At 42.1% G+C, this 14,600-nt stretch overlaps 1 protein-coding gene across 1 annotated transcript in view; it reads right to left on the bottom strand.

Annotated features, from left to right (window-relative positions):
* Positions 1–7,081: 7,081 nt before the first annotated feature.
* gpc3 (glypican 3) overlaps positions 7,082–14,600 on the bottom strand; it is a 112,400-nt gene continuing 104,881 nt past the window's right edge. The window contains exon 8 of the mRNA XM_063875986.1: positions 7,082–8,152. Within this exon, the coding sequence (XP_063732056.1) occupies positions 7,977–8,152 (176 nt within the window). The 3' untranslated portion in view covers positions 7,082–7,976. The remainder of the gene's footprint in view (positions 8,153–14,600) is intronic.

The raw sequence follows: 14,600 nt of genomic DNA, 5'->3' as shown, positions 1-14,600 counted from the left end.
TCTCTCTTTCCCTTTCTATAATGTCTAGACTGGTGGAAACCAGTCTTGAAAAAGCAGGACTGGAGCTGAGGGTGGAGCTACACTGTGGCATAACATGAAGACTTATTGTTGGGCCACATGACATGAGGAAAGGAAGCACCAGATAACCAAAAGTCCTCAAAATCACACATTTCTTTTACTGCAGACCCCCATCTGACCTGTGTTTGAGAAGGCTTTCTTATCTGTTTTTACCGTCAGACAGGAGATAACCACAGAGATAAAAATCCTTTGAATTGAAGGTCTGTCCTAATGTAAAATAAGTGATAATAATGAGTGGAGATAAACTGTTTTCCCTAACCCCCTTTGGAAGTACCCCAAGGATCATTAGAGGGTTGAAAACCACTTAATTGTGTAATTGAAGGTTGTCCATGATGAGAAATTCAATAACAAGTGATTATTTATTTTGACAAACTGCTCTCCAAGTGTTTTGTTTTTTTTCTATTGCAATAAAGCGATTTACATAACATCAGAGCACAAGACATATTTCCTCCAAATGTGTTATTTCTGCTCAGCATTTATGATCCGATACATTTGAGTTTGTTTAAAAGCCTGGGATTAAAAACATGGCTGATGTTAACAGTAACCATGGAGGCAAAATTACAGGCCTGGTCCTTACACAAACACAGGTCAGACCAATATGCATCTGCCTGTCATGTAGTGTGGCCATTCTTGTAAACCACAGTAAACAGTCTGCTGGGAGCTGTACAAGTGGATTGAGATGACAATGACATTGTAAGAATGATCAAATGTATAATTAAACCTACGGTGGCCGACAGCGGCAAACACATTACAACGGCCCAGAACGTGGAGAAACGCGCTGCAATATAAAAAATGATGCAAATATAAAAAACAAGTTTGCAAATAAAGAAATAACGTCACCAACTTGACAACACATGAGCAGCATTAACTTAAAGCGCTGCATAAAGCTCAAAACACAACGGAAACTTGAGCTTTTAGTTTGCACGTGTTGTCAAGTTAGTGAAGACGTATCTTCATTTGCATGTGTTTTCGCACATTTGTGTTTTTATATCCGCATCGGTTTGGAAAATGCAGCGCGTATTACTTAATGTAAGTGATCTGGGCCGTAGTAGCACGTTTACTCATCATCTTTACTGTCGGCCACCGTATAAAACCCCATGACAGGACGATCACTGGGAAATAATGGGCAACGTTTGTTTTTTGATACATAAACCATTTGAGGATCTTCCATTGCATTTTAAATAATTAAAGTCACTCCCAACCTCTGCTGGTCCTAGCTGGTGTTAAAGCATCAGCGTACACATATAGAGACAAACAGAAAAAACTGTAACAAATTGCTTCATCTGGCTGAATATTTTCATCCTGTGTGTCTGCATGTGTTCTCCCGAAAATGCTACTTGTCAAACTTTTTTAAATTAACATCTATTCAAAAGATACTTAAAAATTCCCCATGTACCAATCTGAGAATCTCTTTTGTCTCCTTCACTCATATTTGTCTCATTTTTTGCACCAGTGTTTTCTTTTCCCCTGGTCTCAGGAGCAGTTTGTTAAATCTGCCTTCATGCTGTTTTCTGTCCATGACCTTTGCTCTGATTGCTACTTGTTTCTTCTTGTAACACTGGAAAAAAAGTAATTTAATTTTATCTGATAAGACAATGGATGAAATGTAAAAAACAACTTAGAAATCATCCATTCTGTGTCCTTTCGTCAACCGTAATCAACAGAAAATGCAACATTTCAGGCATATCTTTCTGACAAAGTCTCAATTATGGGATTGTGCAAATGCCTTGTACGTAAATCCCCTAATTAAAAAAAAAAAGAAGCCATAATAAGACTTTTTACCCCCTGCGTTTAAACATGCCTGGACTTGTGGGGTGCTGTGTGTGTGTGTGTGTGTGTGTGTGTGTGTGTGTGTGTGTGTGTGTGTGTGTGTGTGTGTGTGTGTGTGTGTGTGTGTGTGTGTGTGTGTGTGTTTGTGTGTGTGTGTGTGTGCACGTCCATTGGTTTGGGGGGTAGCACTCACCAGAATGACATTCCTCCTTTTGTGTCCACATTCCTCAGGCGGCTCCATTCATTCTGTGTGACTGCGGCTGCTGCAGGGGAAGCCAGGGGTTGGCGAGGAGCAGGAGGAGGAGGATGCTGGAGCTGTGTGCATGGGAGAGCGTGGGCCCGGCGCTCCCCTCAATAGGCCAACAAAAGGTAAGAAAATGGTCCAGTGCCATGGTAATTAGACGTGAATGAGCTTTGAACGACGTGACATGTCTCAGGCTTTTCTCTCTGGCAGAGGAATTCCAACATCCAGCTTGGTAAAAAAGAAAATTGCACCGGACTGGGGAGCAGATGCACTTTAGCACCTGAATATTATTGTTATTTTAATTCATATGCTAGGCTTGGTGAACCGTCCGACTTGTCAAGGTACCCAAGCCCAAACATCTTTGTGTGGCCATGAAATACATATTCATGGGGAGTCAATCACTCGGGCAGAAAATGCAGCAATTCCTGATAGTCAGCTATTCTCACTGTTCTTGCTGACTAACATCAAATTGACCTTTCACTCCCATAATGCTTGCCATTCCAACATTGCCCCAATATTACCCTAAGAAAACATGTGAACTCTGCATTTCAATAGGCCTGTTTGCCCTTTCTCCAGCCTTGCATTAGCATTCAGAGTATAACCCCCCCTATTCTGGGTGAGCTGCTGCTTTCTCTGCAGCCAGCGTTTGCTCATGTCCTAATGATCAGCCTCTCTTTTCCATGTTAAAGGCAGCAATCCAGTCAAGGAGAGAAAAGCACAGCTGGATAACAATGGCGTTTTTATCTGGATCTGGGGAGCAGAGGGTGCGTGGGTGTGAAAAGTTACAGCCGAGCGCCACGACACAGAGATTTTGAAGTGTGTTTGTAATGACAGGCGTGTTATGTGAGGAGCTATGAGTGATTGGCCTTTAGAGGAAGGAGACAAAACACAAACAATTAGGGCTAATGAACCTCGTTTCATTGTGGAGCTGCGGGTGTCTGCTACCTGGTTAAGGTGACTCCAAGGAGAAAAAGGATATGATTGAATGTAGGAACCCCCACAGAGAGAGATGTGGAAATCGCTCTTATGCCCAGAGTGCTTCATCATCTTCTAGGAGTGAGAAACACAGATCCAGAGAATAACACATGCTGCTTTGAGGCTTCGGAGAACTACCAGCACACTCCAGAGAAACATAAATTATATGATTCATGAAAGGCTTTGATGTGGATCAGAGGGTGAAACGCACATAAAGTAACACATAGACTTGCAACATCGTGTGTCCTATTCATAACCCCTGCAGCCTGCCATCCATTTTTCTCTCTAATATTTTTTCCTTGCGGTTAAAGAAAGATTCCACCCAAAATTGCTCAATATGTCAATATGTAACATTCAAGGTGTTTCAGATGTTTTTTTTGTGATTTCATTTTATGTTTTTGGTGTCACTAAAAGCTTAGCTTACCGACTTTCACCTGAGTTCATGAACATATGCGTTTTTCCAAAATGTCCTTCAACAAACCAGGAAAACTTGTTGCATAATTTTCTTTCAAAGCATTTTAGTTTCTATTCCGGTAGAATCAGTTAAACACTGAATGTTCACAGAGATAGCCCTGTTCTGAAAAATGAATTAAAAAAAAATCTAATCAAATTGTTTTCTACACAACATATACAAATATATAATTAAAAGGTATTTCTACATGTGTCAACCTCATCCATTCTCAATCCCGCTTTCAGAGCTTTGATTGGTCAGCGTTTTCCTCTTGTTTGAATGGTCAACATCAGACCATCGCAAAAAAAAAAACGTAATTGAAGAAGCTAGCACTGTTGGTTGGCAGAATTAATTAATTAAAAGTATGTTTAGTTTTTTTTCCTATTCCCAATAAAAAAAAAATGAATAGGCTGCTGCTGATTACAGTCAAGGTCATAGCTTGATTTAATATCATACAGTACAACAGTTTTGCCATGCTTCCAAAGATGTGGTTGGCGATTCAAAAGTTGAGAACGATGCTAACATAAAACCCCTACGTGCACAATTTCAAAGTTTCTTACGTTATCGCCACCTAGTGGTAGTAATAAACAAGACTCGGGAATTCGCTAAAAGCAACAAAAGTCGTTGTCTCATTTGTCTTGTAACTAAAGATTGTTGCTTTGAGAGAATATTAAAAAAGATTTTATAATAAAATCAATAATTTGTACTTACTTTAATAGGTCATATTTCGGTAGCAATGACACCCCTCATGAGGATTTTTGTAGCATGCCTATGGCTAAGACTCATGGGACATGTAGTTGCAGTAATGGTGGTTTTATTTTAAAATGATGGAGCTTTCTGATTTTAGCATTCTGTTATCATAAAGTGTGGACATAAAACCCCAGAGAGGAAAGCAATAACAGAAACTAAGGAAACTATGAGAATGAGCAGAACAGAAACTAGTTTGTGTTGCACGATCTGCTTTCTCCAAATACTGTAACTGTGGGTTATACGCATAAACAGAAAGCATTATAAAGTCAATAATAGAGTTTGGAATAAGTATACGTCATACCTCTTAACCAAAACATGTTGCATTTCAATCTGGTGAACTGTGGCCACTGTTGTTTTACAAACAGGCATCTGTTGTTTGTTCATCCGATCACTGCCTGATTGTGGAAAGCTGTGCAAAGTCTCTTGACTTGACAGTCTTTGATTCTAAGGGCCCAACAGCAAAACCTGAGATTTACTGCTGATGTGTTACTTAGATGCCTGCATTTGCTCCTGGTATTGATCCATACTGTGTTGCTGCAAAGTAAGAACCTTGACATGACCTCACCATATCTCTGTTTGACCTGTTAGGCAAGAGAAAAATAAACAACCAAAAAGACTCCCCCCTGCATCGGTGGTTCACTTTTCAGGTGCGGGGGGAAAAACCTGCGTGTAATGCCATTTGCAGTATAGAACTCAGCTCTACATCAGCCTTGGGTATGGTCACAAGTTCAGCAGCAGAAGACCACACCCTCCTGTAATGATGGATGTAGTCAGGTGTGATTTCCTCTCCTCCATGGAGGACTCTAAGGTTAAAGGACAGAAAAACTTACTTTAGTTACAACAGTTTGGCTTATTTTAAATTCAAGATTTCGGACACTCAAGTGGGTGGGGCTCTTTTGAAAGAAGGTGAAGTCACATGTTCTTTGCACCAATCAGGATTAAGTAATATTTGAATTAAAGTTCACCTATTATGCAAAATCCACCCTTTCCTGTGTTATTTATACATAAATATGCCCCCCCCCCCCCCCCCGTGTTACGAGATTTGGATTGGAAAAGATTCTCGTTTTTGTGTCTGAAAATGTGCTGATCAGATTTTGTCACAAGGGGTTTACAGCATGCTACAATGAATGTTTGGTATTTCGAGTCAAAACACATGTTTAGTATATATCTGAGACCTATGATATATTGTTGTAAAAGAGTATAATAGGGGACCTTTAAAGTCTGACAGTTATTACACCTGCCTGTCCACACTGCTCTGCAGGTAAACTTGTTTTTACAAGACAGATTTTTTTCAAAACCTAATAATCGCGTTTTGCTTGCTCAATAATAATATTATCCTATAATATTCAGAATTAAAACATCATTTTCAGATGCATTACATTGGAGTTCACTCGCTTTAAACTGCCAATCCATATTCATTTAAATAGGAGTAGTTGAAACTATTGAAGTCAAAATTCAATACATACATGAGTACAAAAAGCAATTACATACTGTGCCTGTGAGCCAGGACACCATGCCTCCCGTCTAACTCTAACTACACACATCAAATAAGAAAAATGTATGTAGACAACAAAAAAAACACAAAACCAAAAACTTGTTTAGTTTATTATACATTGTACTTTCCCCATTATCATTGAACTGAAAAAAGAAAAACAACATATTACTGGGCATTCATTTTTGATCCACTGGTAATCACAGGTCGGTTCATGGCAGACAGCTCGGTGACAAACACAGGTGTGACTAATCACATTAATTAGGGCTGCATTCAGTTAATGAGTTCCTGGCACTCTGCATGCTGGCTCTCTGACGGTACTCACTGACGCACCTGAATGGAACAGGGCCGTTGTTAGTGTTATCAGTAACACCTGGGGCTAATCAAAGTGTGTCGTTGCATTTATTTCAACAGGAATTGCATTTTCAATACGTTTGGAATTACTGGATAGGAAGCAGCAATTTTCAAATGTTCATGTAAATAGATAGAAGTGATCATGATGGGTTTATTATTTAGCAGGCCGGGATATTTCTCAAGCATACAATACTTCATTCCGAATGGTATTTTGGCACATATTCTGCTTTCAATATGTCTCTTTGATAATATGCCGATTATTCATTTAGCCCTAAGCTGTGTGCTGAGGATGTAGAATGCCTTGCACGTCTTCCCCTTAAAGGGATAGTCTGGTGAAAATTGACCCCAGGGTCTTTTTCTGCATGAAAACTGAAAGGAAAGTCTGCTTCCAAAACATTCCTCCTTGAACTGAACTCCGATGCATTCGATAATCGACTTGTGGGGACTTTCCTAGGAGAGGAGCTGGAATGGGGGGCAGTTGGAGAGTCTTGTAAAACAGTTATTTTTAATAAATTTTGGGTTTGCAAACTACGTTGTTGGTGCTCCGTTTTATGTGTAGGGACCCTAGTCATACTAGTGCAGAGGTTTGGTGCTATGTCGAGCAATGTTAGTGGTTAAAACATGCCGTTTTGGAAGCATTCTGCACACTGCCCCGATCGAATGCACGGTAAGCCATTTGGGCTATTAGCGTTGCTCCCGGTTTTGCCGGGCAAGCTCAATACTGGTTGATGAGTGAAAACAACTCTCTGGAGGGCTTACTTGATCAGTTTTCATGCAGAAAAAGACCCTGGGGTCAATTTTCGCCGGACTATCCCTTTAAGTCAGCTGAGAATGGTTAGGATACATTTACATCTTTCAATGGTGTCTTTCAAAACCTCCGTTACATATTCTTCATAGGAAACAAACAAAAAATCTATAAATAAATAAATACTTTTGGTTGCAACAATTGATGGAAGAAGAAATAATAAAATGTCCAAATGTTTTTAATGTATGAGCTCAATGACGGCATTACAAAATTAACTCACACACATTTATATTTCACATTACTCCTCGCTTTACTCACAATGCTAAAGAAAAAGCTAGAAATCTGCAGCAGTGCTTCACAGTCCAGCCGACAATTCAGTCTACAAACCACATGAAATATGCCATTATTTCAAATTAACACATTTTAGTTGTAAACATGGCACCAACACAGAGAAACATACATCTGTACAGTTATCAGGCTGAATGGGAGAGCTCTTATTTTAATTACGGTGCGGTTGCTTTAGAAAATCATCAGCGTTACAAAACAAAGCAAACACTGACGGTAAGAGTGCGTGAGGAAATCAGTCTGAAATAATTTAGTCATCACTAGGACACAATGAGATTGAAGTAGAAATCTCAAGGTACAGTGCATGTTTAAATAAGGGTTAAAGCTCAGTAGAGAGTTCACAGCCCCCCATTATGGAAGAGAGTAGCAAAGCGTTCTTCTTCTTCCCTACTTATTCCAGTAGGATAATAACTTGTGTTTTTTAACAGAGTCTGTTGTGTGTCTCTTCTCCAAGTAGCCCCTCAATTGCAGCTCTATGACAAATCTGTGTGAGGAGCTGAGGCAAGAGGGCCCAAAAGTTGTCCTAACTGTAGTGGGAGTGGAGCCGAGGGTGAGTTTGTTATTTACACAGTGCCTCGGGTTTATGTGGTGTGCTTTAAGAGGCTTGTTTTGGACATTTGGAATGAATTGCTAAAATAAATAATGAGAAATGCAGTATTTGGTTCATGCTTCCTCTGATGGACTTTACATTGGGACCCTGATTTTAAAAAAAAGTTCCCGTTCCACAGTTTGCATTGAATCCTAAGGGAAAGAGGTGGTGTGAATGCAGCGGTCAGTGGTGACGAAGCAGGAGCAGAAGGAGCGTCACTGGGAAGGCGGGGATCAGGGAGCTCCTCCACAGCGGAGCCGCAGGTGAGGAGACGCCTCCGACCCCGGCTGAGGCCAAGCCAGGGGTCAGCAGCTGCTCCTGGAAGGTGAAGTCCTCCATAGCCAGGTTATCAGCGAGGTCTGGGAGGGAGGCAGACGGAGACGGGGGGAGATGGATGGGAGATAGCAAGGGGAGGTGAAAGAATGATAAATATGAGGAAAAAGCATGGAGACAATTAGAACAAACACTGTCACAAAAGCTGAAAAACATATGTGGTATGGCTGTCCTTCTTCTGCCTGATGTCTTACACAGCTGTATAAACAGTGTTACATAGCAGAGAACGGGAAAAGCCAGCTCCGCACAGAACCAGATGTCACATGTTATTGTTGTAGACACATGCGGAATCACACAGACATATTTTGCTGAGAGTGAGTGTTGAAATGTTGGATTTACGTGGCGAGATGCTGCAAACAAAAAATTAAAATAAAACCACAGAGCCGCTGTGTGGTCAACCACAAGCCTTTATCTAACATAACTCCATTGATTTAGAAAAGAACACATACGTGTAAGAGATATTTACAGGTTGTGACCGAGTTTTGAAGCCATGAATACGTTTTGAAAGGGAAAGATAAAGCCTATTTTTACTAGCTACAGTATGTTGTAGGCACCAGGGAGGGGTTTATAGTCCTGGGGAGCGAGATCCTCCGGGGACAAATAACCCGGGATCATGTGACCAATAATAGAAGCCACAGGCGCTGTCTGCGTTTTCCAAATGTGACGAGCTGGCTTGTGAGGGTTTAAACTGCTCTGTATTTTAAAGTATGAGTAACACATTTTTCACTTTCTGGTCGAGAGTTAAAACAGAAGATAAATGATCTTCTGATGAGCCAGTTGGGAGTTGATTAGCTTAGTTTAGCAAATAAAAAATGGAAGCAACTCCTTTAACTATACCCAGTTTAAATCCAACCAGTGGTGCGAAGTAACTATTCTTGTAGTGTGTTATATAGGTTTTTGGACATGAAAATGGTCTGTAAGGGGCGGGACATCTCTGGGCAGTTGACCAATCACAAAAATAAAGACATTTCTGAACATTAAAGCATAGAAAAATGTCACAGAAGAGGCACAACATACAAATATGAACATAAAAATGAGCATAAAAGAGCCCCTCTAACTGCTTTAATATTTACCATTTTACGCTACTTTGTACTTCCACTCCACACATTTTCAGAGGTAAATATTGTTTAAAATTCTTTACTCAATTGGTTAATATTACAAGTTCCTTAACAGAGTAAATCTTTTTTAATTATGATGAAATATGGCTGTCCAGCAGTATATTTAAATGAGCACCACCTTTACCAGCTTCATCATTAAACTGAGTTTTATACAAGAATTCATCACAAATTTAAACCAGAAATTAAAATATATATAACTCTGAAATGGGCTTTCTCTAAATAATGACTATTTTTTTCCTTCATTCATGTATGTTTGTTTGATGTATGAATTTGTTTGAAACTATTACTTACTTTGAATACAGCACTTAATTTATGTGCTAAAAGTCTGCTGTAACAGAACAAACTTGCTGTATGCAGAGAAATTTGCTTTACAGTCATTTCAAGTCCTGCGGCTACAGGACACACTGAACTCAATCCCTCCCTCGTGCAGCTTTTAGTTATTTTTGTGGACAAAACTTTTGTTTTCACTGAGTCGTTAATCATACAGTCGGTGTCGCATGACTGTGGCGAGGTCCGTTGGAACTGTGAGAAAATATTCAAATGACTTCAGGGACGATGAGGAGTAAGCTACACGGCTGTGGGCTCCTGCTCTGTGAAATCATCCACTGCACCCGGCATGTCCTCCTTTACTTTCTCTTCCTCCTCCACAACTACGGTAAAGAAACCCTCAAGTCGGGTACTTAACTCACTGGCTGAAATGAGGCAGTTATCAGCAGACTGGGGGTTGAGTGGGAAACGCCCAGGTGTCAGTGTTTTATAACTGTAGATATGAGGCAGAAGGCCATAAAAAAGCTTTGGTTAGCAAGAAAAGTTGAAAAGACTCATGCTTTACTCCTCAGTGGCTTCTGTATTTCACTGCTCTCCTCCCTTCTTCATCTCTTCTGTGCACCGCAGTGACTTCATGGTCACCTGCTGCTCTGCTGCTGCTTACTGCTCTGCATCTGTCCTCCTGCTGACACTAGGCAGAGCTCTTCCGCTGTGTGTGTGTGTGTGTGTGTGTGTGTGTGTGTGTGTGTGTGTGTGTGTGTGTGTGTGTGTGTGTGTGTGTGTGTGTGTGTGAGAGAGAGATATATTCGGTGTTGCTTTGTCTGGCAGAGTGCTGCGAAGGAGACTGAGGCAGAGTTATGAGAGAGGGCAGGAGGATATCAGTAATAAAGCAGCTCTGAGGGCAGGAACGTCAACTATGAGCTGAGCTGTCCCCTGTCAAGCCAGATGCAGGGCACACAGACACACACACTGGTGCATTTCTGACATACCTCCTGGTGGCTGCGCGAACACACACTCACTTTTTCCTGAACACTGTCACATCTGAGCTCCTAAAATAACAGACAGCTCCCAATTGAATTAGCCGTCTCATCTGATCTGTGTACAGCTCTCCCTCGGTGGGAGTGATCCAGTGGGAGGAAGTGGCTGATCTGAGCCTGTGTGATCACAGGGAGCAGCCAGGAGTCCCACTAAGCCCAGGCTTTGGCCTGCTCTTGTTGAGTAGAAACACAGAGAGCAGGGGGCCTTCCTCCTGAGTCCCTGGTGCCCACAAGCCCCAACGCTGCCATCTTTAAACAGAGGAAGGAGGCAAATAAATAAAGCCTCCAAAAAGGCATCTCCTGTGAATTTCTTTGCCGTTACGACATCATTTGAACAGCGGCCAGCGGACAATTAACTTTTTTTCTCGTCCTGTGTCCTCGGACATGGCAGTGGGCAGACATTCTTCGGGGCTCTGAAAGAACGATTTGTCACTGTCGACAGCGGAGCACTGTACTGCCGAGCCAATTAAGCTCAAGGTGCAATTCGATACAGCTTTTATATACACTGTGGATAAGAGGGAGGGAGGGCGGGGGAAGGGGGCATGCGCGTCTGCATTTGTGTGTTTGTGTGCGGATGATTGAGTGGGGTGTGTGCGACCGACCCTGTGTGTGTTTGTGAAAAAAGCCGGAGTCTAAGTGGTGGAGCATTGTGTTAGTGTGCTTTACAGCGGCAATAATGTGAAGGGGAAAAAAAGAGAAAGTCTCAGACTGTGAAAAAAATCCCTCAAACCAGGGGCGGGGGGGAAGAAAAAGGGTCTCTCTTGCTAGTTTAAACACTTCTTGGACATGAGCAGCACCACAGAGGAGCCTTGTTCTGCAGGCTTTAAAAACTACCCAACAGGGACTCAACATTATGCAAACGTAGATCCCCTACACTCCCACACAGGCCTGGGACTAATAATATCCCGGTGTCATTAGTGATGAACACCTGCGTCAGTGAAGCAAAGTATAGACGGAGTGAGAGTGAAAGAGGGGAAACAGACAGACAGACAGACAGACAGAAGTAGCCTCTTTTTCTACTTGCCCTTTTCGTATTCAGTGCTTTTTAAGGTAGGAACCGGGACAGTGTACGATTAGCCACATAGATGGATAACTCCTGGCCAAAAATAGAGCCACAATCCCAACTGTGATTCATGTGACCAATGTGGGCCCTTGTGGCTTTTAGCGGAGCCGAGTCCTCCTCCTGGCCCTTCCATTTTGAGACTCCTCAAAGGAGGCCACCTTGCTAGCGTACCCCTGCTAGCTTTACTGTGGCCTTATGAGCTCAAGTTACGACCCAGGGGAGAGGTCAACAGTCCACACACTGACTCATTACACTGAAGCGTTGGTCTAACAAGCAGCAGGTAGGTCAGTTACAAGCAGGTCATCGGACCCTGGCTGGACGATAATTTGATATTGTAGTTAAATGTGTTTCAATGGAAATGTTTTGTGATGAGACCAAATATCGAGATATGGTGATACACAACTACGTCGATTAGCAGAAGACATACTTTTATTAATCCCCTAGGGGAAATGCAGTACTCTATACGTACTTTACATGCAGTTCAACATTATAAACGTAGGTCAACATATTTTACACTCTCTACAGTCCCTAACCCTGCTGCTCCTGCCCATAATAACTAACATTTCTTCAAAATCTGATCAAACAGAGTTAAAACTATATATTTTTTAATCTATTTATGTATTTTGGTACATGCATGAAAGAAATAGCCATTGTTACATTTTAAATAGAATTTTTTTCTCTTGATAAATTCATTTGAAACTGTTCATTTTGCATCAAAATGAGAATAAATAAATGAGAAAATCCTCTTTTTTGTCAAGTATTAAATTCACACAGAGTGAATGTAGTTATTTCACATTAACTAATAATTTGTTGTACAACCAGAACTCATGCCATGTCAAGAATTATATCAATATTGAGATTTAAAAAGACCTATGTTGTGATAGAGGATTTTGGCCTAGCAGTAATTCAGACTTAATGTTTTCTTTAGGGACCATTCCTCGCGAGAACAGACAAATAAATCCAGACTGTGGTTTTCATGGGGAGCGGATGTTTGTTTGGATCCCTCCAACAGGTCAAACAGTGGCTGGAGTGTGCGTGTGCATGTATAAATATATATATGTGTGTGTTTGTGCAGAGGGAACAGAGGGAACAGGGGAAAGAGGGAGGAAGGGGGGGAATCAGAGTCTGGAGTTTTGTTTTCAGCAGTGCTCGGTGCCTGAGGCTTGTCGTTTACAGTTGTCACAACAAGCCAACTATGTAGTAAAATTGCAACAGTGAAAAGCCACATTTTCCAGCACACTGCGACTACAGGTGATGATTACACGATACAGAAACTCGCAGGAAAGGCTTGATGTTTGCTGTCTAGCTTTTTTTTGTAAACATGTTCCTGAAACGCAGCTGAATTACTTCCATGGGGAGGTGCACATCAGTAGCCAGTTGACACATTATTCTAACCCCGCTGGCGAGTGTGTTCCTTCATGGTCCAGTACAGTTTATTCAGTACATGTGTGCTATGCACAAAGACCTTTTTTTGGTCAGGTAAGTATGTGGAATGTTAAGTCTCCAAACACAGGTGCTTCTTATGAAACGCGAGAGATGGTTTAGATTGCCGCTACATTGGCAGACGATGTGTGCGCATAACACACCTAAGCTGGTCAAATTTGATCTAGGTTTTAAAGGTTCGGCAGCTTAAAAGATATTATGGTTTCCGAGGTAAAGAAAATATGTTATCGCTAGTCTCATCTTCTCAAACCATTCCCTTAAATATTACACTCCAGAAATGGAGGGGCTGTTTTGTGTGTGTGTGAAATCTTTTGTGAGGAGTGGAACTTACAAAGAAGACAATGGTTCTGTAAAAACATGATAGGAAGGGCTGGATTGATTGATTGGGTCTTATCTTGAAGAGGGGAACAGATACAGAGCTGACCTGTGATTATTGGCTTGTTTGTGGCATTGTGTAACTTCGGTGACTCGGCCAGGGCTGTTTGTCCAAGGACATTGCTGATTAAGAGCCGTGAAGGAACAGAGGGAGCGGTGCAAGATGCTTCTGTCCATGGGCTGGCGGGAATGTGACCGTCTGCCTCCACACCCACAGGCCGACCACAGGGGCGCTCAGAGAGGCTGGGAATGTCGGGCCAAGACAAACGGGACGCCCAGAGGAGGCCCTGCCCCGGGCCTTTGCTACAGCAGCGCTCTATCTGCTGCTCTGGCCTCCCAACCTCCACAACACTCACTGTTATTCCAGTCCGAGGGACCCTCCCACACAGAGGGCAAGAGAGGAAGATGCTGACACGATGCTAAGGAGGACTTTATGGAGTTCTAAGAAGTCTCAAAGGAAATGTGACATAAGAAGTTTTAAAAAAGGAGGTAGGAGACGAAAGTAGGTTTGGAACTTTGGATTGAGAGAAAGAAAAGAACCGAATGGTTCAAAAGCTAAGAGGCTCCATACTTGAGTTCTGAACGTGTGGGTTTGCTCTGATAACAAATGAATAAGCTGGCTGTCAAAAGGGGGAAACCAACTCTCTCAGGCACTTTCTAAATTGTGGCTTTGTGGGACAAACGCAAGTCAACACCTATCAATTAACATGTTGAGCGAAGGGAGGTGGTGTCAGTGAGGGGATGACCAGCGTGCTGCACCCGTTGGCCTCTCCCTGGGCCATCCAAATTAGATTTACTCCAAAGTATTTATAGTCTTCCAGTTACAGCTAATATGATTGCAGAAGGAGAAGGCGCTCGAAGGGGAATTAAAGCTCGAAACAGAGACGTAAATCCTGACCGAGAACTTCTCGGCCCTGCAAGGGTGGAAAGTGTTTGAGTGGGCGAGAGCGGTAAAAACCATAACAAATCAAACGTACAAAGAGTTGATTCTGTGCTGAGGGGCAAGGGGCTCGTTAAGGGTGGGGAGCGCCGCTGCATACAGAGAAGGCCTGTAACCTCCGGCAGCTCGGAGGTCGGTGCTGAGGGAGGGTCGAGGGGTTGGCAGGGAGCGACGGTTAGGGTTGTTTCTGGAGACATGGAACAATGGCGGTTGTTATCAGTGTGAGAGAGG

This window comes from Eleginops maclovinus, chromosome 23 (genome assembly GCF_036324505.1).
Source record: "Eleginops maclovinus isolate JMC-PN-2008 ecotype Puerto Natales chromosome 23, JC_Emac_rtc_rv5, whole genome shotgun sequence".
Taxonomy (NCBI): domain Eukaryota; kingdom Metazoa; phylum Chordata; class Actinopteri; order Perciformes; family Eleginopidae; genus Eleginops; species Eleginops maclovinus.
Note: the sequence above shows the minus strand (reverse complement) of the source record. Positions and strands in the feature narration are given on the sequence as shown.